Source organism: Hemitrygon akajei, chromosome 11 (genome assembly GCF_048418815.1).
Source record: "Hemitrygon akajei chromosome 11, sHemAka1.3, whole genome shotgun sequence".
In the NCBI taxonomy this organism is placed as follows: Eukaryota; Metazoa; Chordata; class Chondrichthyes; order Myliobatiformes; family Dasyatidae; genus Hemitrygon; species Hemitrygon akajei.
In genome coordinates this window covers 2,280,018-2,302,441 of record NC_133134.1, presented here as the reverse complement: position 1 = coordinate 2,302,441, position 22,424 = coordinate 2,280,018, and the positions used below count along the sequence as shown (strand labels likewise).

Here is a 22,424-nt window from a genome sequence, read left to right as displayed (position 1 = left end):
TGATTCTCCTTTGTCTATCCTGCTTGTTATTTCTCAAAGAATTCCAACAGATTTGTCAGGCAAGATTTTCCCTTGCTTGTTTTATCATGTGCCTCCAAGTACCCCGAAAACACATCCTTAACAATCGACTCCAACATCTTCCCAACCAGTGAGGTCAGAAAACTGGCCTATAATTTCCTTCTTTCTGCCTCTCTCACTTTATTTATCTGAAGAAGCTTTTGGTATCCTCTTTAATATTTTGGCTAACTTACTGTCATATTAAGAAGGTAAAATAAGGTACCTTCTTAATGACTTTTTAGTTGCTTTCAATTGCTTCCCAATCCTTTAACTTCCCACTAATTTTTGCTCTTCTCTTTGGTTTTTCTGTTGGTTTTGACTTCTCTTGTTAGCCATAGTTATGTCATCTTGCCTTTGGAATAATTATTCCTCTTTGAGATGTATATATCCTGTGCCTTCTGAATTGCTTCCAGAAATTCCAGCCATTTCTGTTCTGCTGTCATCCCTGCCAGTGTTCTTTTCCAACCCATTCTGGCCAACTCCTCTTTCATGCCTCTGCAATTTCCTTTAATCCAGTGTAATACTGATACATCGCTGTTGATTGGAGTACTGCACATACACAACAGAAGCATTCCCGTGCAGGTCGGGCAAAGAGCTTTAAAAACAGTCTCTATAAAAGAGGAATATCGCCTATCAGAGTGGTCATCACGGGAGATGTCATTGTCAGAGTAGTCTGAATCAGAATAGTAAGGCTTTGGCTCAACAGGGCTTCGGCAAGAACAGGAGGAGGCAAGGTAAGTAGGTAAATTCATTCCTTTTTTATTATTTCTTTTTTTCTGAATTAGTTCTTGAGAGAATAGTGGGTATGTCTACATAGCCAGTGTTCTGTGGTGTGTGTTAGATGTGGTATTTCCAGGAGATTTCTAGCCTCTCTGATGGCCACATCTGTACCAGGTACATTGAGCTGCAGCTCGATGACCTTCGGCTTGATGAAGAAAGTGAAGCAGTGATAGACAGGAGCTACAGGCAGGTAGTCACCCCAAAGCAGCAGGAGACAGATAAATGAGTTACTATCAGGAGAGGGAAAGGAGAGTGGAGAGCACCTCTGCGGCCGTTCTGTGGCTCAGAAGGGTAGGGAAATGAAGAGGATGGAAGCAGTAATAGGTGACTCTATATTTAGAGGGACTGATAGGTGACCCTCTGGATGCAAAAAGGAAATACGGATGGTAGTTTGCCTCCCAGGTGCCGGGGTCGGTGATGTTTCTGAACGCATCCACAATCTCCTGAAAGGGGAGGCCAGAAGCTGTAGTACATATTGGTACCAAAGACGTATGAAGAAAAAGGGAGGAGATCCTGAAAAAAGAATATAGGGAGTTAGGAAGGAAGCTGAGAAGCAGGACCTCAAGGGTAGTAATCTTGAAATTGCAGCCTGTGCCACGCGGCAGTGCGGATACGAATAGAATCAGGTGGCAGATAAGTTCATGAAGAATTGGAGCAGGGGACAGGGATTCAGATTTCTGGATAATTGTGACCTCTCTGGGGCAGGTGTAACCTGTACAAAAGGGACAGGTTGCACTTGAATATATGAGGGGGCCAATATTTTTGCAGGCAGGTTTACTAGAACTGTTGGGAGTGGTTTAAACTAATATGGCAGGAGGATGGAAACTAGTCTGATAGAGCTGAGGATGAGCCAGCAGGTTTATAAGTCGATGATGGATGAAACATGAACGTAAGTAAGGACAAGCCAATGATTATATACAAATGCAGACAGAGCATATAGTTAAATTGTACCCAGAGACAAAATTCAAAAAGGATGAAGAATACAGAATTGAAGGTGCTGTATTTAAATGTACATAGTCATCGGTTATCATACAGGTGGATAAGTCACCAGGACCAGATGGACTACATCCCAGAGTCCTGAGAGAGGTTGCTGAAGAAATAACAGAGGCATTGGTCATGATCTTTCAAGAATAACTTGATTTTGGCATGGTCCCGGAGTACTGCAAAATTGTAAATATCATTCCACTCTTTAGGAAGGGAGGAAGACAAAAGAAAGGAACTTATAGACCAGTTAGTCTAACCTCAGTGGTTGGGAAAGTGCTGGAGTCTATTATTATGGATGAGGTTTCAGAGTGCTTAGTGATAAAATAAGTCAAAATCTGTATGGCTTCTGTAAAGGGAAATCTTACCTGACAAATCTGTTAAGAGCTCTTTGAGGAAGTATCAAGCACAGTAGACAAATGAAAGGCAGTGGATGTCATTTACTTGGATTTCGAGAAGGCATTTGATAAGGTGCCGCATATGAGGCTGCTTAACAAGATAAAATCCTATGGGGTTACAGGAAAGATACTGGCCTGGATAGAGGAATGGCTGACAGGCAGGAGGCAGTGAATGGGAATAAAGGTGGCCTCTTCTGGTTGTCTGTCAGTGCCTAGTTGTGTTCCTCAGGGGTCAGTATTGGGACTGCTACTTTTCACATTGTTTGTCAATGATTTGGATAATGCAATTGATGGCTTCGTTGCAAAGTTTCTGGATGGTACCAAGATCGGTGGAGGGGTAGGTAATGCTGAGGAAGCAATGCGATTTCAGCAGGACAGACAAATTCGAAGAATGGCAAAAAGGGCAGATGGAATACAGTGTTGGGAAATGTATGATCATATATTTTGGTAAAAGGAACAATAGTGCGGACTATTATCTGAATGGGGAGAAGGTTCAAACATCAGAAGTGCAGAGGGACTCATGCAAGACTCCCAGTAGGTTAGTTTACAGGTTGAATCTGTGGTAAAGGAGGCAAATGCAATGTTGGCATTTATTTCAAGGGGAATAGAATATAAAAGAAAGGAGATAATGCTGAGGCTTTATAAGACACTAGTCAAGCTGCACTTGAAGTATTGTCAACAGTTTTGGGCCCCATATCTCAAAAAGGATGTGTTGTCATTGGAGAGAGTCCAGAAGAGGTTCACAAGGATGATTCTGGGAATGAATGGGGTTAACATTCAGCTTTGGGCCTGTACTCATTGGAATTTAGAAGAATGCGGAGGGATCTCACTGAAACCTACTGAACGCTGAAAGGATTAGATAGGGTGGATGTGATGTTTTCTGTGCTGGGGGCATCCAGAACTAGAGGGCACAGCCTCAAATTTGAGGGGCGACCTTTCAGAACAGAGGTAAGGAGGAACTTTTTTTAGCCAGAGAGTGGTGAATCTGTGGAACCTGTGGTGGAGGCCAAGTCTGTGGGTATATTTAAGGCAGAAGTTGATAGTTTCCTGATAGGTCAGGGCATCAAAGGATATGGTGAGAAGGCAGATGTATGGGGTTGCGTGGGATCCGAGATCAGCAGGATGAAATGGCAGAGCAGACTCGATAGGCTGAATGGCCTAATTCTGCTCCTATATCTTATGGTCTTAACTGACTTTACCTTCTCCTTCTCAAATTTCAGGGTGAATTCGATCACGTTATGATCACTTTTCCCTCAGGGTTCTTATACCTTAAGCTCGCTAATTAATTCCGGTTCTTTGCACAGCACCCAATCCAGAATAGCTGATCCCCTAAGGGGTTCAACCATGAGCTGGTCTAAAAAGCCATTTTGTAGGCATACTAGAATTCAGCACCAACCTGACTTTCCCAATCTACCTGCAGTTCCTTAGCTCTATCTGCAATGATTCAACACCTTCCAACCCTATGTCACCTCTTTCTAATGATTTCATTTAATTTTTTACCAACAGAGCAACGGCACACCCTCTGCCTTCCTGCCTGTCCTTTCAATACAATGTGCATCCTTGGACATTAAGCTATAATCACTTTCAGCCATTATTCAGTGAAGCTGACAACATCATATGTACCAATCTGTAACTATGTTACAAGTTCATCTACCTTATTCCATATAATCTGCACAGTCAAATATAACAGCTTCCATCCTGTTTTCATCCTTTTCGATTTTGTCCGCCTTTTACATTGCAGCTCATTCTGTTGACTATCAGCCCTATCATCAGCCTCTCCTTGCGAGGAGTCTCACTACACATTGCCTCTGGTTGTAAACTATTTCATCTTCTGCACTATCACTCCAGTTCCCATCCCCCTGCCAAATCAGTTGAAACCTACCCAAAGAACGCTAGCTAACCTGCCCACAAAAATGTTGGACCCTTGGCTTCAAGTGTAACCCATCCCTTTTGTACAAGTTGTACTTTCTCTAAAAGAGATCCCTGCCCCCTGCACCAGTTCCTTAGCCACATATTCACCTGCCAAACCATCCTATTCTTACCCTCACTAGTACATGGCACAGACAACAATTCAGTAATTACTACCCTGGAGGTCCTGTTTCTCAACTTTCTACTTAGCTCCCTAAAATCTCTCTTCAGGACTTCCTCACCTTGTCTACTTATGTCATTGATGCCAATATGTACCAAGACTTCAGACTGCTCACTCTTGCCCTTGAGGATGCCATGAACCGGATCAGAGACATCCCTAATCCTGGCACTAGAGAGGCAACATACTATTCGGGTGTCTCTATCATGACCACAGAACCTCACCTCTGTCGTCTGACTATGGAACCTCCTATCATCATTGCAGTCCTCTTCACCTCTCTGCTCTTCTGAGCCACAGCACCAGACTCGGTGCCAGAGTCTCAGTCACTGTGGTTCCCCCTGGTAGATTGTCCCCCCTCAATAGTATCTAAAGTTGTATATTTATTATTGAGGGGAACAGCTACTAGTGTACTCCCCACAAGCTGTGCATTTCCCTTCCTTCTCCTGACAGTCACCCAGTTACCTGTCTCCTGCAATCTAGGGGTGACTACCTCCCTGTAGCCCCTGTCTATCACTTCCTCATTCTCCCGTATGAGTAGAATGTCATCTAGCTGCAGCTCCAGTTCCTTAATATGTTCTCTCAGGAGCTGCAGCTCAGTGAACCTGGTGCAGATGTGTTTATCTGGGAGACTAGAGGTCTCCCAGACTTTCCACATCCCACACACAGTACAAAACACTCTCACTGAACTATTATACCCTAGCAGATGAGGAATGAACAAATAAGAACAGAGAACGAGATTTCACTGTGTTCTTTGATGCATATAAGACAAATAAATGTATCTGAATCTGCATCTCAATTGGGATCAGAATCAGGTTTAATATCACTGACATGTGTTGTGAAATTTGTTGTTTTGTGGCAGCAGTAAAGTGCAAAGACATGAGAAAAGCTATGTTGCAGTAATAAATATTGCAAAACAGGAATAATGAGTTATTTTTCATGGGTTCATTGTTCATTCAGAAATCTGATGGCAGAGGGGAAGAAGCTGTTCCTGAATCCTTGAGTGTGTGACTTCAGGTTCCTTAACCTCTTCCCTGATAGTAGTAATGAGAAGAGGGCATGTTCCAGATAGTGAGGATCCTTAATGATGGATGTCATTTTCTTGAGGCACTGCCTTTTGAATTTGTCCTTGATGGTGTGAGGACTATGCCCATAAATGGTTTCAGCTAGCTTCCTCATGTTTCTGCCCTGCCAGGTGCAGGGGTGGGGGGGCTGTATTTACTACAACCACTGAATGGTGCAGATGTGGGTGAGGGCATGGCACACTCACACAAGCATCATTCAGATCAAATGCTCCTCCGCCAAAGTGATAGGATGCTACACAGCAGCCAGAACATGGGAATGTGAACATAAATATTTCCGATCCACCTTACAAGCTTAGAACAATGTACACAGATCAGTTCCATCAGTGACAGTATGGAGTTACAGGCAGCACAGTACAGGGGTCTAATGTTACACAATGGACTTGTGTAGAGAAATGTCTGCATTTACCTTCTCAGCTTTCATCAGTTCTGATTCCTCACAACAAAGTCCTTCAGGGAAAAATGCCTTCACATCGCGGACTGCATTTCCAAAGGATGAGGAAGCTGTAGAACAGAGAGGCAGGTGTGTGTTAGGAGTAGGAGTAGGGTGTGTTCAACAAAACCTTGGCTAATTCCTCTGTAACTTCACAGCCGCATTTTTCACATTTTGGTTTAGCAAGTAGCTAACAGATCCTTCAGAATATTCAACAACCCTCCTTCCATTGCCCTCGGAGCAAGAGACACCCAAAGGCTCACAACCATCTAAGAGAAAAATAATTTAGGGTGGCATGATAGCTTAGTAGTTAGTGCGACACTATTGCTGCTCAGGACATTGGCGTTCAGAGTTCAATTGCGATGCTGTCTGTAAGGAGTTCGTATGTTCTTCCTTGTGAATGCATGGGTTTCCTCTGGGTGCTCCAGTTTCCTCCCACAGTCCAAAGACATACCAGTTAGTTGGTTAATTGGTCATTGTAATTTGTCTTGTGATTAGGCTAGGGTGAAATAGATGGCTTCCCAGACAGTGTGGCTCATTGGGCCAGAGGGCTCTCTTCTGCAGTTTCACTAAATAAATAAAAATAACAATTTCACCTCATCTCAGTGTTAAATGGACAACCCATTATTTTAGTTCTGAATTCTCTGACAAGAAATATCCTCTACACATCCGTTGGTCCAGACCCCTCAAGGTCCCATAAACTGCCCAACTGTGCAACGTCCCTTCACAAGACAACCTGCTATTCCAGGTTTTCCAGGAGACAGGAATTGGAGAAAGCCCTTTGATCAATTTTAATGATGATCCAAATTTATTTCCCAGTCTTGCTTTCTCCCCATCTCCCTTCACCTCTATAGTTGTTTCGGCAAGATCTAAATGCTTCTTGAATTATTATTTAATGATTCAACCTCAGCTGTCTTCTGTGGTAGAGAATTCCACTCTTAAACTCATTGCTAAATAGCCTAGTCATATGCTTCGGCCACGATTCCTGTTTCTGGACTAGCAGTCACTGGAACATCTATCCTGCATCCAATCTGTCCAATACCACGAGGGCTTATGGTTTTAAACATAGTCTCTCACTATTCAGAACTCCAGTGAAGATGAGCTTTGTCCTTCTGGAGTCCCTCACAGGTCTGTCTTATCACCTAAGGGTCCGGTCTGGACCAATCTGTGACCCTCTGCTGCACTCCCTCAATTGCAACAAAATCCTTTCTTTGGAAAAGGAAATTAAACTGCACAAAATGGCTGCATTACAACATGGAGACAAAAGAGACTGCAGATATGGAATCTGCAACAAAAATAATCTATTTGAGGAACTTGGTGGTTCAAGTAGCATCTGTGGGAGAAAGGAATGTTGAGACTCTGCAAGAGAGCCCTGTCACATCATCCGTTCTTTCAGCCACCTCCCCCCATTGATGCTGGTTCGCCCTTTAAGAAGCTGGAACGTGATAGGTGGAAAAGGTGAAGGACTGAAGAAGATGGAATCTGATAGGAGAGGAGAGTGGACCATGTGAGAAAAGGCTACTTCTTTAATGTGTTTCCTCCTTGGAACTAGGAGCATGGTTTCCTTCAGGGAAAATCTTGCCTGACAAACCTGTTGGAATTCTTTGAGGAGATTATAAGGATAGACAAAGGGGATGCAGTGGATATTGTATATTTGGACTTTCAGAAGGCTTTTTACAAGGTGCCACACATGAGGCTGATTACCAAGTTAAGAGCCCATGGTATTACAGGAAAGTTACCGGCACGGTTAGAACATTGGTTGATTGGTGGGACACAGTGAGGATCCTTTTCTGATTGGCTGCCAGTGACTAGTGATGTTCCGCAGGGGTCGGTGTTGAGATCACTTCTTTTTGTGCTGTATATAAATGATTTAGATGATGAAATAGATGGCTTTGTTACCAAGTTTGCAGATGATAGGAAGATAGGTGGAGGGGCAGGTAGTGATGAGGAAACAGGATGTAGAAGGACTTGGACAGATTAGGAGAATGGGCAAGAAAGTGGGAAATGAATTTTTTTTGGGTGCCATACTCTGCCAGAGCCTCTGCAACCACTTTTTTTTCAAGTGGTTGTCTTGGAAGAAAGATTCTGTGAGTGGTCTCCCACGTCCTTCTTACAGTGCAGGCTTTTTTTACGAGGCCGAGTTGCGAGTTCAACACTCAACCCGGCAGGGATAGAAAGCATGTCCGGGAGTGGCCCGACTGGATTTGAACTCGGGAACCTTCGCTCCGGAGTCTGGACCTGATGTCACTGCACCACCAGCCAGTGTGGGAAATGAAATACAATGTTGGAAAATGCATGTTCATGCACTTTGGAAGTCGAAATAAATATGTGGACTGTTTTCTAAACAGGGAGAAAATCTGAGTTGCAGAGGGACTTGGGAGTCCTTGTGCAGAACACCCTGAAAGTTAACTTGCAGGTTGTGTTGGTGGTGAGGAAGGCAAATGCAATGTTAGCATTCATTTCAAGAGTTTTAGAATATAAGAGCAAGGATGTAATGCTGAGGCTTTACAAGGCACTGGTGAGGCCTTACCTTGAGTATTTGTCAACAGTTTTGGGCCCTTCATCTTAGAAAAAATGTGCTGGCATTGGAGAGGGTCCAGAGGAGGTACACATGGATTACTTCAGGAATGAAAGGGTTATACGAGGAAATTTAACAGCTCTGGGTCTGTACTCGCTGGAGTTCAGGATGAGGTGGGGGGGGGGGGATCTCATTGAAACCTTTTGAATGTTGAAAGGCCTAGATAGATGTGGAAAGGATGTTTCCAATGGTGGGAGAGTCTAGGACAAGAGTGCACAGCTTCAGGATAGAGGGGCACCCTTTCAAACCAGAGATGTGGAGAAATTTCTTTAACCAAAGAGTGGTGTACTTGTGGAATTTGTTGCCACATGCAGCTGTGGAGGCCAGATTGTTAGGTGTACTTAAGGCAGAGATTGATAGGTTCTTGATTGGACATGGCATCAAAGGTTATGGAGAGAAGGCCGGGAACTGGAGTTGAGGAGGAGATTAAAGAAAGAAGGATCAGCCATGATTGAACGGTGGAGCAGACTCGATGGGCCAGATGGCCTAATTCTGCTCTTACGGTCATATAGAAGTAGTGCAGGTGTTCCCAACCTTTTTAATGCCATGCACCCCACCATTATCCAAAGCGTCCATGGACCCCAAGTTGCAAACCTCTGATCTAATGGTATCTGTATTGGCCACAGTAGAGTCACCCCTGCTATGTCTGTGGTAGATGGGATTTAATTTTTTTTATCGTTCACCCCTGTACTCCTTAAATATTATCACTGCTGACGCACTTTCAAATTCACTGCTGATGTCATGTTATCCAATTCATCTTAGCCAACTCTCACCTCACATGTTCATGGTAAACCAGTGACTTACCATAGAAACCATTGTGGAGCAAATCTGTACCCCAGTGACCTCGCCAAAGGAACTGGTCCAGGCTCCTGGCCTCTTGAGGATCTTCAGGGCCGAGCAAGTCGAGCAGTTTTTTCACTGCATTATCTCGCTGGAGACACAGAATGACCAAAGGACCAGAGATGAGGGAGTCAATGCTGGACTTCACCAGGACTGGGTCCTGAAGGAAACACAGTTCAGTTAGAGTTGTAGAGTTGTAGAAACAGACCCTTCAGCCTAACTGGTCCATGCCAACCAAGATCCCCATCTGATCCAGTCCCACCTGCGGACTTTTGGCCAATATTCCTCTCAACCATTGCTATCCATGTACTTGTCCAATTGCCTTTTATAGCTGATCATTAACCTTGTATTGAACAATGGATAGTGCCTATATTTCATCAGGAATTTGAAGAGATTTGGTATATCACCAAAGAATATAGAACAGCACAGCAGGGTACAGACTCTTTGGTTTACAATGTTGTGCCAACCTTTCAACCTACCCCATCCCTCCCATATCATCCTCCACTTTTGTGAAGCAAATATACACAGATGTACTGTGCAGAGCATTCTGACTGTTGCATCACTGCCTGATATGGAGGCTTCAACGTACAGGATTGGAAAAACATGCAGAGGGGTGTTATCTCTGCTACCTCCATCATGAGCACTAGCCTCCCCACCTTCAAGGACACCTTCAAAAGGAAATGCCTCAAGAACGTGGCATTCATCATTATGGACCCTCACAATCTTGGACGTGCCCTCTTCTCATTACTACCATCACGGAGGAGGTACAGGAGCCTGAAGACACACACTCAACATTTTAAGAACAGCTACTTCACTTCCAAAATCAGATTTCTGAATGGTCCATGAACATTACCTCAATATTTTGTTACTCTTTTTGTGCTATTATATTTCTAATTGGAACTTACATTGTTTTTTTCTACTTAAGTGGGTTGCCATTGCCTTCTTCTGGGCAATGTTTTTACAAGATGGGCGACCCCTGCCATTATCAATACCCTTCAGAGATTGACTGCCTGGCATCAGTGGTCGCATAACCAGGACTTCTGATGTACACTAGCTGCTCATATAACCATCCTTCACCTGCTAACTTGGCTTCACATGACTCTGATCGGGTTGCTAAGCAGGTGCTACACCATGCCCAAGGGTGACCTGCAGGTTAGCAGAAGGAAAAGACTTTGAGTAGAGAGAGAGGCAGAAGAAACTACAGTATAGGTGGGTTATTCTGATCTCAGTGGTTGGGAAGATGTTGGAGTCAATTATTAAGGATGAGGTGTCAGGGTACTTGGAGGCACATGATAAAATAGGCCTTAGTCAGCATGGTTTCCTCAAGGGAAATTCTTGCATGACAGATCTGTTGGAATTCTTTGAAGAAATAACAAGCAGGATAGACAAAAGAGAATCGGTTGATGAGGCTGCTTAATAAGCTACAAGCTAATGATATTACAAGGAAGATTTTAGCATAGACAAAGTTGTGGCTGATTGGCAGGAAGCAAATAGTGGAAATAAAGGGAGACTTTTCTGACTGGCTGCCGGTAACTAGTGGTGTTTTCCACAGGGGTGTGTGTTGGGACAAATTCTTTGTGCGTTACATACCAATGATTTGGATGATGGAATTGATGCCTTTGTCGAAAAGTTTGCAGACGATATGAAGATAGGTGGAGGGCCAGGTAGTTTTGAGGAAGTGGAGAGGCTACAGAAGGACTTAGATTAGAAGAATAGGCAAAGAAATGGCAGATGGAATACAGTGTTGGGAAGTGTATGGTCATGCACTTTGGTGGAAGAAATTAAAAGGATGACTGCTTTCTAAATAGAGAGAAAATACAAAAAACTGAAGTACAAAGGGACTTGGGAGTCCTTGTGCAGGATTTCCTAAAAGTTAATTTGCAGGTTGAGTCTGTGGTGAGGAATGCAAATACAATGTTAGCATTTATTTGAAGAGGACTCGAATATAAAAGTAAGGCTGTAATGGTGAGGCCTCACTTGGAGTACTGTGAGCAGGTTTGGGTCCCTTATCTGACACAGGCTCAGATTAGAGGGGCACTTTTAGAATGCAGCTGAGGAGGAATTTCTTTAGCCAGAGAATGTTGAATCTGTGGAATTCATTGCCACATACAGCTGTGGAGGCCAAGTTTTTATGTATATTTAAGGCAGAGGTTGATAGATTCTTGATTGGTCAGGGTATGAAGGGATATACAGGGGAAGGCAGGAGTAAAATTAGATCAGCCACGATGAAATGGTCTAATTCTGCTCCTATATCTTAATGGATTCTGATTCTGAAACAGCAGCCAGCAGGTGATATTATTGAGCCATGGAGCAGTCATCATAATATTCTGCATGATCAGTTTACAGGCTTGAAATTCCAACCAACCGACAGGTATTATATACTAATTATCTGTTAGTGTATAATAAGCCCACACAACCCAATTACACCCATGAGATCAACTAACCTACCAACCCATACAATGAACCCATGAACACTACCTCACTATTTTTTGCATTACTTATTTAATTTATATATATGTTAAATAAGTAATGTATATACATATTTCTTACTGTAATTTATAGTTTTATTATTACATTTTGTAATGTACTGCTGCCGCAAAACAAATTTCACTACATATGCCAGTAATATTAAACTTGATTCTGATCACAAACAAGGGCAGATCTGCAGATGCTGAAATCCAAGCAACAAACTCAAAATGTTGGAGGAACTCAGCAGGCCAGGCAGCATCTATGGAAAAGAGTAAACAGTCCATGTTTCAGGCTGAGACCCTTCATCAAGACTGGTCTACAGCTCTTCAGTCCAAAGGACATGGAAGATCCCATCCAATAATAGGAAATCATTGACTTGCCCAGTACTCACACCTCATCGGCAGAAAACAGGAAGGGTTGGAGGAACCATTTTACTGCCTGTGATAAATAAGTACCAGCAACTGTTGAGCACAGTTCACCCGAGAGCCACCCCCAACCCCAAACTACCATCACTCACCCGACACACCTGTCAGAAAATAGGAGCAGGAATGAAGTGTGGAAGGTCAGCGAGAGGATCTGAGGCATCAAGAAGAACCACAAAATGCCAAAAGCCTGGGGAAGACTCTGGGAAGGCAGCATGTTCTGATGAGTGGAGATGGGCAGCAGAATCTCCCAACATCTCTTCAAAGGGCATTATGGCAGCGTAGTAGTTAGCGCGATACTATTGCAGCTTGAGGGGTAGGAGCTTGAGATGGTCAGGGGTTTTTGGTTGGTGCGGCTCATTGGGCCATTAGTGCCTATTCCATGCTGTGTCTCTAAATAACTAAATATATAAATCTGGGTTTGCTGATACAGACATACAAAAATGCAAAGACACAGAGAATAGAACAGTGGTTGTGGCTTTACAAATCACAGTTTTGAGAATCTCCCCCACATTAGGCGACATGACACCCCATCATTACCTCATCATTGGTAAGTTGACTGACAGACATCACAACCAAGATTGAACATAGGGCCAGAAGGGCCTATTCTGTGCTGTATCTCAAAAAATACATTCAAGGGAACAACTGAGGGCTGAATGTACTGGATCCATTCCTTTACGGGTGGAGACACAAAGGCTGCAGATACTAGAATCTGGAGCGATGCGAGGTTTCAATCCATCAACCATTCCATTCCCCCACAAATGCTGCTTGAGCTAATCTTCCAGCAGAATGCTTGTTGCTCTGCTGCATTGGCTGATGGTTTCAGGAGTCTGTACCACATCGTTGGGTCAAATGGAGCAATTCCATTGGGAAGCTCCAGAGGTTTCTATCAATCAGGCCATCACAAAAGTAATTTCTCTCAGCTAAATGTACCTGCTGAACACTACACGGAGTGAGGAGTGAAGCTTTTTCCACATCCAAGGTGACAAGTTTCAAACCAACAACACAGAAGTGCTCTAGATCAAGTCTACGGAGTATCTTGGGGAGATGACTTTGCCACGTGGAGGGTTTGATAACCAGCAACGTTAACAGAGGCTGGGGTCCTGCACCAAAATGGAACACAATCATGGACATGTAACCAAATACAGTTGTGGCACCTCATGAGCTGAGAAGTTGAAGTTGGTCTTGGATAGACAAGAGTTTGGTACACAAGTTCCCTGAAGTTGGTAACTCAAGTAGAGATAGTGTTAAAGTCTGTGCACTGCATTGTGTACAAAAGTCAGGAGGTCATGTTGCATCTGTATAAAAGTTTGACTCATGCATGGAGTGTTGTGTGCAATTCGAGTCACCAAGTACAGGAAGGATGTGAAGACTGTGGACAGGGTGCAGAAGATATTGATCAGGATGACTGGAGAATTTTAGCTATAAGGAGAGATTGGAAAAATTTGGGTTGTTTTCTCTGGAACATTGGAAGCTGAGGGGGAGACCTGATGGAAGTCTATACAATTGTGAGAGGTAGAGATAGTGTAGAATAGGGGGCATAGCTTTAAGGTAATTGGAAAAAACATAAAGGGGAAGGCAAAGGTAGTTTTTATTTTATACAGAGTGGTGGGTGCATGGAATATCCTGCAGGGGATGGTGGTAGAGGCAGATATGTTAGGAACATTTAAGAAACTCTTAGATAGGCACTGTGATGATAGAAAAATGGAGGACCATGTGGGAGGGAAGGATTAGATTGCTCATAGAATAGGTAAATTTGTTCAGGAAGGGAATTACTTGCACTAGATATAATCCAAAGAAGATTCACCAGGTTGATTCTCAGGATAGATAGCTCATTGTCCCACTACATTTATTAGAAGAATAAGATTGGGCTGAAGGGCTGTATCTGTGCTCTATAATGCTATGAGAGGTGATCGTATTAATTTATTATTTTGAAGAAGCTGACAGGGTAAAGATGGAGAGGACATTTCACCTCATGGGGTAAAGGAGGAATTTCTCTTGAATCATCGTGAACCATTGTAGTTCTTTACTCTAGAAAGCTGTGCAATCTGTGTCAGTGAATAGTCCCAGAATGAGAACCAGATGTGTGGACCGTAAGGGGCAAGGGTTATGGAGAACAGGCCAGAAGCTGGAAGTAGAGTCAAGATCAGATCAACTATGACCTTACAGCAATATGGTCCACTGTTACTATTTCTTATCTGTGCACGTGAATTGAATGGTGTGTCGAATATGAAAGCAAAAAATATAAACACTCGGCACTTACCAAGAAGCATGAAGCTGAAGATGGATTCCATGTTGTCAGTTTGTGTTTCAGTACCTGAAACAGAATGCAGGACAGTGATAGGTCTGCTGGACACACAGGGGCTGCAGACACTGCTCTCTTATTTATTTAGAGATAGAGTACAGTAACAGGCCCAACAAGCCTGAAAGCCACCCAATTACACCTGTGTGACTAACTAACGATAGAACATTACAGCACAGAAACAGGCCTTTTGGCCCTTCTTGGCTGTGCCGAACCATTTTTCTGCCTTGTCCCACTGACCTGTACCTGGACCATATCCCTCCATACACCTCTCATCCATGTACCTGTCCAAGTATTTCTTAAATGTTAAAAGTGAGCCCGCATTTACCACTTCATCTGGCAGCTCATTCCACACTCCCACCACTCTCTGCTTGAAGAAGCCCCCCCCCAATGTTCCCTTTAAACTTTTCCCCCTTCACCCTTAACCCATGTCCTCTGGTTTTTTTCATCATTCTATCTATGCCCATCATAATTTTATACACCTCTATCAAATCACCCCTCATTCTCCTACGCTCCAGGGAATAAACCTATTCAACCTTTCTCTGTAACTCAGTTTCTCAAGTCCCGGCAACATCCTTGTAAACCTTCTCTGCACTCTTTCAACCTTATTAATATCTTTCCTGTAATTAGGTGACCAAAACTGCACACAATACTCCAAATTTGATCTCACCAATGCCTTATACACCCTCACCATAACATTCCAACTCTTATACACAATACTTTGATTTATAAAGGCCAATGTACCAAAAGCTCTCTTTACTACCCTATCTACCTGTGACGCCACTTTTAGGGAATTATGTATCTGTATTCCCAGGTCTCTCTGTTCTACTGCACTCCTCAGTGCCCTCTCATTTACCTTGTACGTTCTATCTTGTTTTGTCCTTCCAAAGTGCAATACCTCACACTTGTCTGTATTAAACTCCATCTGCCATTTGTCAGCCCATTTCTCCAGCTGGTCCAAATCCCTCTGCAAGCTTTGCAAACCTTCCTCACTGTCCACTACACCTCCAGTCTTTGTATCATTAGCAAACTTGCTGATCTAATTTACCACATTATCATCCAAATCATTGATATAGATGACAAATAACAATGGACCCAGCACTGATCCCTGTGGTACACCACTAGTCACAGGTCTCCACTCAGAGAAGCAATCCTCCACTATCACACGCTGACTTCTCCCATTGAGCTAATGTCTAATCCAATTTACTACCTCACCATGTATACCTAGCAACTGAATCTTCCTAACTAACCTCCCATGCGGGACCTTGTCAAAGCACTTACTGAAGTCCATGTAGACAACATCCACTGCCTTCCCTTCATCTACTTTCTTGGTAACCTCCTCAGAAAACTCTAATAGATTTGTTAAACATTTGTTACCATGCACAAAACCATGTTGACTCTCCCTAATAAGTCCCTGTCTATCCAAAGACTTGTAGATCCTATCTCTTAGTACTCCTTCCAATAATTTACCTATTACCGATGTCAAACTTACCGGCCTATAGTTTCCCGGATTACTTTTAGAGCCTTTTTTAAACAATGGAACAACATGAGCTATCCAGCAATCCTCTGGCACCTCACCCGTAGATACCGACAATTTAAGTATATCTGCCAGGGCCCCTGCAATTTCAACACTAGTCTCCTTCAAGGTCCTAGGGATTGTCAGGTCCTGGGGATTTATCTACTCTGATTTGCTACAAGATAGCAGGCACCTCCTCCTCTTCAATCTGTATAGGTTCCATGACCTCACTACTGGTTTGCATTATTTCCATTGACTCCATGCCAGTTTCCTTAGCAAATACATACACAAAAAAACCATTTAATATCTCCCCCATTTCTTTTGGTTCCATGCATAGCCGACCACTCTGATTTTCAAGAGAACCAATTTTATCCTTTACTATCCTTTTGCTCTTAATATACCTGTAGAAGCTCTTTGGATTATCTTTCACCTTGACTGCCAAAGCAACCTCATGTCTTCGTTTAGCCCTTCTGATTTCTTTCTTAAGTATTTTTTTGCACTTTTTATTCTCCTCTCCCTGTTTCCTATACACGTCATACATCTCTCTCTTCTTCTTTATCAGAGTTCCAATATCCCTAGAGAACCAAGGTCCCTTATCCTTATTCACTTTGCCTTTAATCCTGACAGGAACATACAAACTCTGCACTCTTAATATTTCTCCTTTGAAGGCCTCCCACTTACCAATCACATCCTTGCCAGAGAACAACCTGTCTCAATCCACACTTTTAGATCGTTTCTCATTTCTTCAAATTCAGCTTTTTTCCAGTTTAGAACATCAACCCAAGGACCAGATCTATCTTTATCCATGATCAAGTTGAAACTAATGGTGTTATGATCACTGGAACCAAAGTGTTCCCTTACACACACTTCCATCACCTGTCCTAACTTGTTTTCATAGAACCACAGAACACTACAGCACAGTACAGGCCCTTCAGCCCTCCATGTTGTGCCGACCCACATAATCCCTAAAAAAAAGTACTAAACCCACACTACCCCATAACCCTCCATTTTTCTTTCATCCATGTGCCTGTCCTTAAATACCCCTTAAATTAGGCTCTTAAATACCCCTAATGTTTTTTTTGTAATTTATTTTTTTATTGAAGTTCATCATCAAACAAACATTTCCATAAGATGTATTTCAGACATTGTACATGTATATCACAAATCTCCACAAAGTATTTATCTGAGGTATACACTTATAGAAAAGAGTGGAAAGAAAAAACAAGCAAAAGAAAAGAAATAAAAAAACACGAAATGCTGGCAGAACTCAGCAGGCCAGACAGCATCTATGGGAGGAGGTAATAACGACGTTTCGGGCCGTAGGGGGTGATCTTTTTTTTTACAACAGATTCATTGATTTGTGAGAATAAAATCAGGCCTATGAGGTATTATGTAGTTAAACCATTTTTCCCAGTATGAATCAAATTGTTCCAAATTGGATAAAATTCTCTTATGTTTGATTGGATTTAATAGCCCATTGATATTAAAAGAAATGAATTTTACCTTGTCCTTAGCCATCTGTATTTATCTGTCAATGTACCATTGAAATTAGAATAAAACTTAATCGATCTACTCCCTGAGGGCTATGGGTAACTCGAGGCAATTTCTAAAGTAAGTACGTGTTTGGTACAGCATTGTGGGCCAAAGGGCCTGTATTGCACTGTAGGTTTTTTATGTTTCCAGGACAGGATGGTACGTGACTAGCATGGCAGATGCAACACCTCATGTTCCCTCTGCTTCGTCTCTGATGGCATGAACATTGATTTTTTTAACCTCCAGCGATTTCACCCTTATCCTCCTCTCTTTTTCAATTTCCCATTCTGGCTCAACTCTTACCCCTGCCCATCTGGTGCCCCTCCTGCTTCCCTTTCCTCCATGGTCCACTCTTCTCTCCTATCGGACCTTTACCTTCTCCACCTATCCCCTCTCAGATTCTCACTTCACCCCTCCCTCCCCATCCCCGGGTTTCGCCTACCACTTGCTGGCTTGTACTCCTTCCTTCCCTACTCCCTGAACAAATAAGAACCAAGAAACGCAAATAACAACAAAAATGGCAACGAAACCCCTAATGTTTTAGCCTCCACCACCATCCCTGGCAAGTCATTCTAGGCACTCACAACCCTCTGTGTAAAAAACTTAGCCCTGATGTCTCCCCTAAACTTCCCTCCCTTAATTTTGTACATATGCCCTCTGGTGTTTGCTATTGATGCCCTGGGAAACAGGTACTGACTATCCACCCTATCTATGCCTCTCATAATCTTGTAGACCTCTATAAGTCCCCTCTCATTCTTCTACGCTCCAAAGAGAAAAGTCCCAGCTCTGCTAACCTTGCTTCATATGACTTGTTCTCCAATCCAGGCAACATCCTGGTAAATCTCCTCTGCACCCTCTCCATAGCTTCCACATCCTTCCTATAATGAGGTGACCAGAACTGAACACAATACTCTAAGTGCGGTCTCACCAGAGATTTGTAGAGTTGCAACATGATCTCTCTACTCTTGAACTCAATCCCCCTGTTAATGAAGCCTAGCATCCCATAGGCCTTCTTAGCTACCCTATCAACCTGTGCAGCGACCTTGAGGGATGTATGGATTTGAACCCCAAAGTCCCTTTGTTCATCCACACTCTTAAGTAACTGACCATTAATCCTGTACTCAGTCTTCTGGTTTGTCGTTCCAAAATGCATCACCTCACACTTATCCAGATTGAACTCCATCTGCCATGTCTGGATTGAACTCCATCTGCCTAACAAGAGATCTAATATTGCATCCCCTCTAGTCGGTACCTCTATATATTGATTTAGAAAACTTTCCTGAACACATTTTACAAATTCTAACCCATCTAGACCATTAACAGTATGGGAGTCCCAATCAATATGTGGAAAATTAAAATGCTCTACTATCACAACTTTATGTTTCCTGCAGTTGTCTGCTATCTCTCTGCAGATTTGCTCCTCTAATTCTCGCCGACTATTGGGTGGTCTATAATACAACTCCATTAATGTGGTCATACCTTTCCTGTTTCTCAGCTCCACCCATATGACCTCAGTAGACAAGCCCTCTAATCTGTCCTGCCTGGGCAGTGCTGTAACATTTTCCCTGACTAGCAATGTCAGCCCCCCCCACCCTTCATCCATCTGTCTCTATCACGTCTGAAACATTGGAACCCTGGAACATTGAGCTGCCGGTCCTGCCCCTCCTGTAGCCAAGTTTCACTAATGGCTATAATGTCGTAATTCCATGTGTCAATCCAGGCCCTCAGCTCGTCAGCCTTCCCCACAGTACTCCTCGCAATTGAAATAGACACACCTCAGAAGGTTATTACCACCACACACAAGCCTTCTATTTGTGACTTTGCATGAACCTTTAACATCACTTATTTTCACCCCCGCTCCACTATCTGCTCTGTCACTCTGGTTCCCATCCCCCTGCATATCTAGTTTAAACCCCCCCCCCCCCCGCCCCCCCCGCAATAGCACTAACAAACCTCCCTGCAAGGATATTGGTCCCCTTGTAGTTCAAGTGTAACCCGTCTCTCTTGTACAGGTCCCACCTGCCCCAGAAGAGTTCCCAATGATCCTGACATCTGAAACCCTGCCTCCTACACCAGATCCTCAGCCACATGTTCATCCTCCACCAACTAACCCATAAGTCTTTGTACTGTGGGAGGAATGTGTAAATGAGTAGTGGTGCCAGTGAGATGTTCACTCTGAATAAATTGGTGAGGTATTCCAGCAGTGATGCGGGCATTTTAAGGCACAGTCAGTGATATGCATCTGTTCTATTCGCCAGCGATAATTCCTGTTATCAAGCCTCTAGCCCATGGTGGTTATACTTACCAGCCACAGAGATCCCCGACCTCAGAGAGGGAGACAGGTACTTCAGGAGAGGCCGTGCACTCGGATCTGGGAAGAGCACAATGTTGAATGTCATTTATGCATTAGCAATACAGTGGGTGGGTATATCATCCAATCCACTATGAGCTCTTCTATTACTGATGCACCATCAATAACTCTCCGAGACATGAGGCGAGATATTGGCTTTTATTGACTGGAAGAAAGAACAAGCAGCAATTGACCACCATACTACATCCTGGAGACTGAGGGCAGGGCTCAGGCCCCAATCGCCTTTATACCGGGGTCTGTGGGAGGAGCCACAGGAGCAGTCAGCGGGGGGGCGTGTCCAGACAGGTATATGTAGTTCACCACAATTACTGCATCATGAACCCTCAACAACCAACACCAGTGTACTTCAACATCCACGAACCGACATTCTTGACTCTCTGTCTGGGTTTTGTACACACGGAAAATATCAACTGAAGTACAGTTATGTGCAAAGGTCTTAGACACATACATGAACCTAAACTTTTGCATAGTACTGCAATATAAGACCATAAGATATGTATAGGAGCAGAATTAGGCCATTGGGCCCATTGACTTAGCTCTGCCGTTTCATCATGGCTGTTCCATTTCCCTCTCAGCTCCAATCTCCTGCCTTCCCCCTGTATCCCTTTGTGTCCTGACTAATCAAGAATCTATCAGCTCTGTTTTAAATATACTCAATGACTTCGCCTCCACAGCTACCTGTGGCAATGAATTCCACAGATTCACTAGTCAAGTCAAATCACTTTTTATTGTCATTTCGACCATAACTGCTGGTACAGTACACAGTAAAAATGAGACAACGTTTTTCAGGACCATGGTGTTACATAAAACAATACAAAAACTACAGTGAAACTACATAAAACAACACAAAAACTACACTAGACTACAGACCTACTGATGCACCATCAATAACTCACTCTGAGACGTAAGAAGTGAGATATCGGCTTTTATTGACTGGAAGAATGAACAACACAACATCCTGGAGAATGAGGGCCGGCCTCAGGCCTCATTCGCCTTTATACAGGGGTTTGTGGGAGGAGCCACAGGAGCAGTCAGCAAGGGTCTGTTGGGAGCAAGCCACTCTGGTATATGTAGTTCACCACATTCACCCCCCCCCCCTTTGTTGGAAAAGAGTCCCCAGGTGGCGAAGTTTCTTACAAGTATATTTACAGGTTAAGTCTATCAGGTGGTCGAATCTGTCGCTGCGATCTGCGTAGTTCCGGCTGTGATTGCACAGGTGCCGGAGGTGGTGATAGCTCAGGGGACGGAGGTTGTGCTGGTTCTGGCCTAACTGGAGGTGTCAGTGATCCCTCACGTGTGTGCGAGGCATCCTGATTATACGCGTACGAGGTGTCTGGTACATGAGTGTCGTGAGGAGTCTGTGCTGGGCACGCTGTGCGCGGTGTCACCTCGGGTACAGGGTTCATAGTTACCGTGGAGTGTTCGGGGTAGTGGTCTGCTGCTCCTGCGGGCGCCAGGTTGCGGACAGAGACCGTGTCCTCCTGCCCATCAGGCAAGACCACGTAGGCATACTGGGGGTTAGCATGCAGAAGGTGAACCTTCTCTACCAGCGGGGAGTATTTATTACTCCTCACATGTTTTCGTAGCAGCACTGGCCCCGGGGACGTCAGCCAAACTGGTAGGGTGGTCCCAGTGACAGACTTCCTGGGAAAAGAGAATAGGCGTTCGTGAGGGGTGGCATTGGTGGACGTACATAACAGGGAGCGGATAGAGTGGAGAGCCTCAGGGAGGACCTCCTGCCATCAAGAGACCGGCAACCCTTTTGACTTAAGGGCTAAAAGTGTGGCCTTCCACACCGTGGCATTCTCCCTCTCCACCTGTCCATTCCCCCGGGGATTTGTAACTCGTGGTCCGACTAGTAGCAATGCCCCTAGCCAGCAGGTACTGGCGCAGCTCGTCACTCATAAAGGAGGATCCTCTATCACTGTGGATATAGCAGGGATATCCGAACAGAGTGAAGAGCTGGCGCAGGGCTTTTATGACGGACGTGGTAGAGGTGTTGGGGCAGGGAATGGCAAAGGGGAACCGCGGGTACTCGTCAATAATACTGAGAAAATAGACATTGCGGTCGGTGGAGGGAAGGGGGCCCTTAAAGTCAACACTCAGTCGCTCAAAAGGGCGGGTGGCCTTGACAAGTTGCGCCGTGTCAGGACGGTAGAAGTGCGGTTTGCACTCAGCGCAGATTTGGCAGTCCCTGGTCATCGTCCTGATGTCTTCCAGGGAGTACGGCAGGTTCCAGGCTTTAACGAAATGGTAAAATCGGGTAACCCCCGGATGGCAAAGATGTGCATGAAGGGCATACAGCTGGTCGAGCTGTGCGCTAGCACACGTTCCCCGGGATAGGGCATCAGGGGGCTCATTGAGTCTGCCAGGCCGGTACAGGATATCATAGTTGTAGGTGGAGAGTTCCATTCTCCACCGCAAAAGTTTATCATTTTTGATTTTGCCCCGCTGTTGGTTGGTGAACAGGAACGCAACCGAGCGCTGGTCGGTCAGCAAGGTGAACCTGTTGCCGGCGAGATAGTGCCTCCAGTGCCGAACAGCTTCCACAATGGCCAGGGCTTCTTTCTCCACCGCGG

At 44.1% G+C, this 22,424-nt stretch overlaps 1 protein-coding gene across 1 annotated transcript in view; it reads right to left on the bottom strand.

Annotated features, from left to right (window-relative positions):
• The window catches only part of LOC140735221 (dynein axonemal assembly factor 8), a 159,635-nt gene that overhangs the window by 23,341 nt on the left and 113,870 nt on the right, over nt 1-22,424 (bottom strand). The window contains exons 23-27 of the mRNA XM_073060021.1: nt 19,780-19,845; nt 14,387-14,440; nt 13,057-13,226; nt 9,197-9,392; nt 5,791-5,885 (exon numbers count right to left, since the gene is read on the bottom strand). Coding sequence (XP_072916122.1) covers nt 5,791-5,885; nt 9,197-9,392; nt 13,057-13,226; nt 14,387-14,440; nt 19,780-19,845 — 581 coding nt within the window. The remainder of the gene's footprint in view (nt 1-5,790; nt 5,886-9,196; nt 9,393-13,056; nt 13,227-14,386; nt 14,441-19,779; nt 19,846-22,424) is intronic.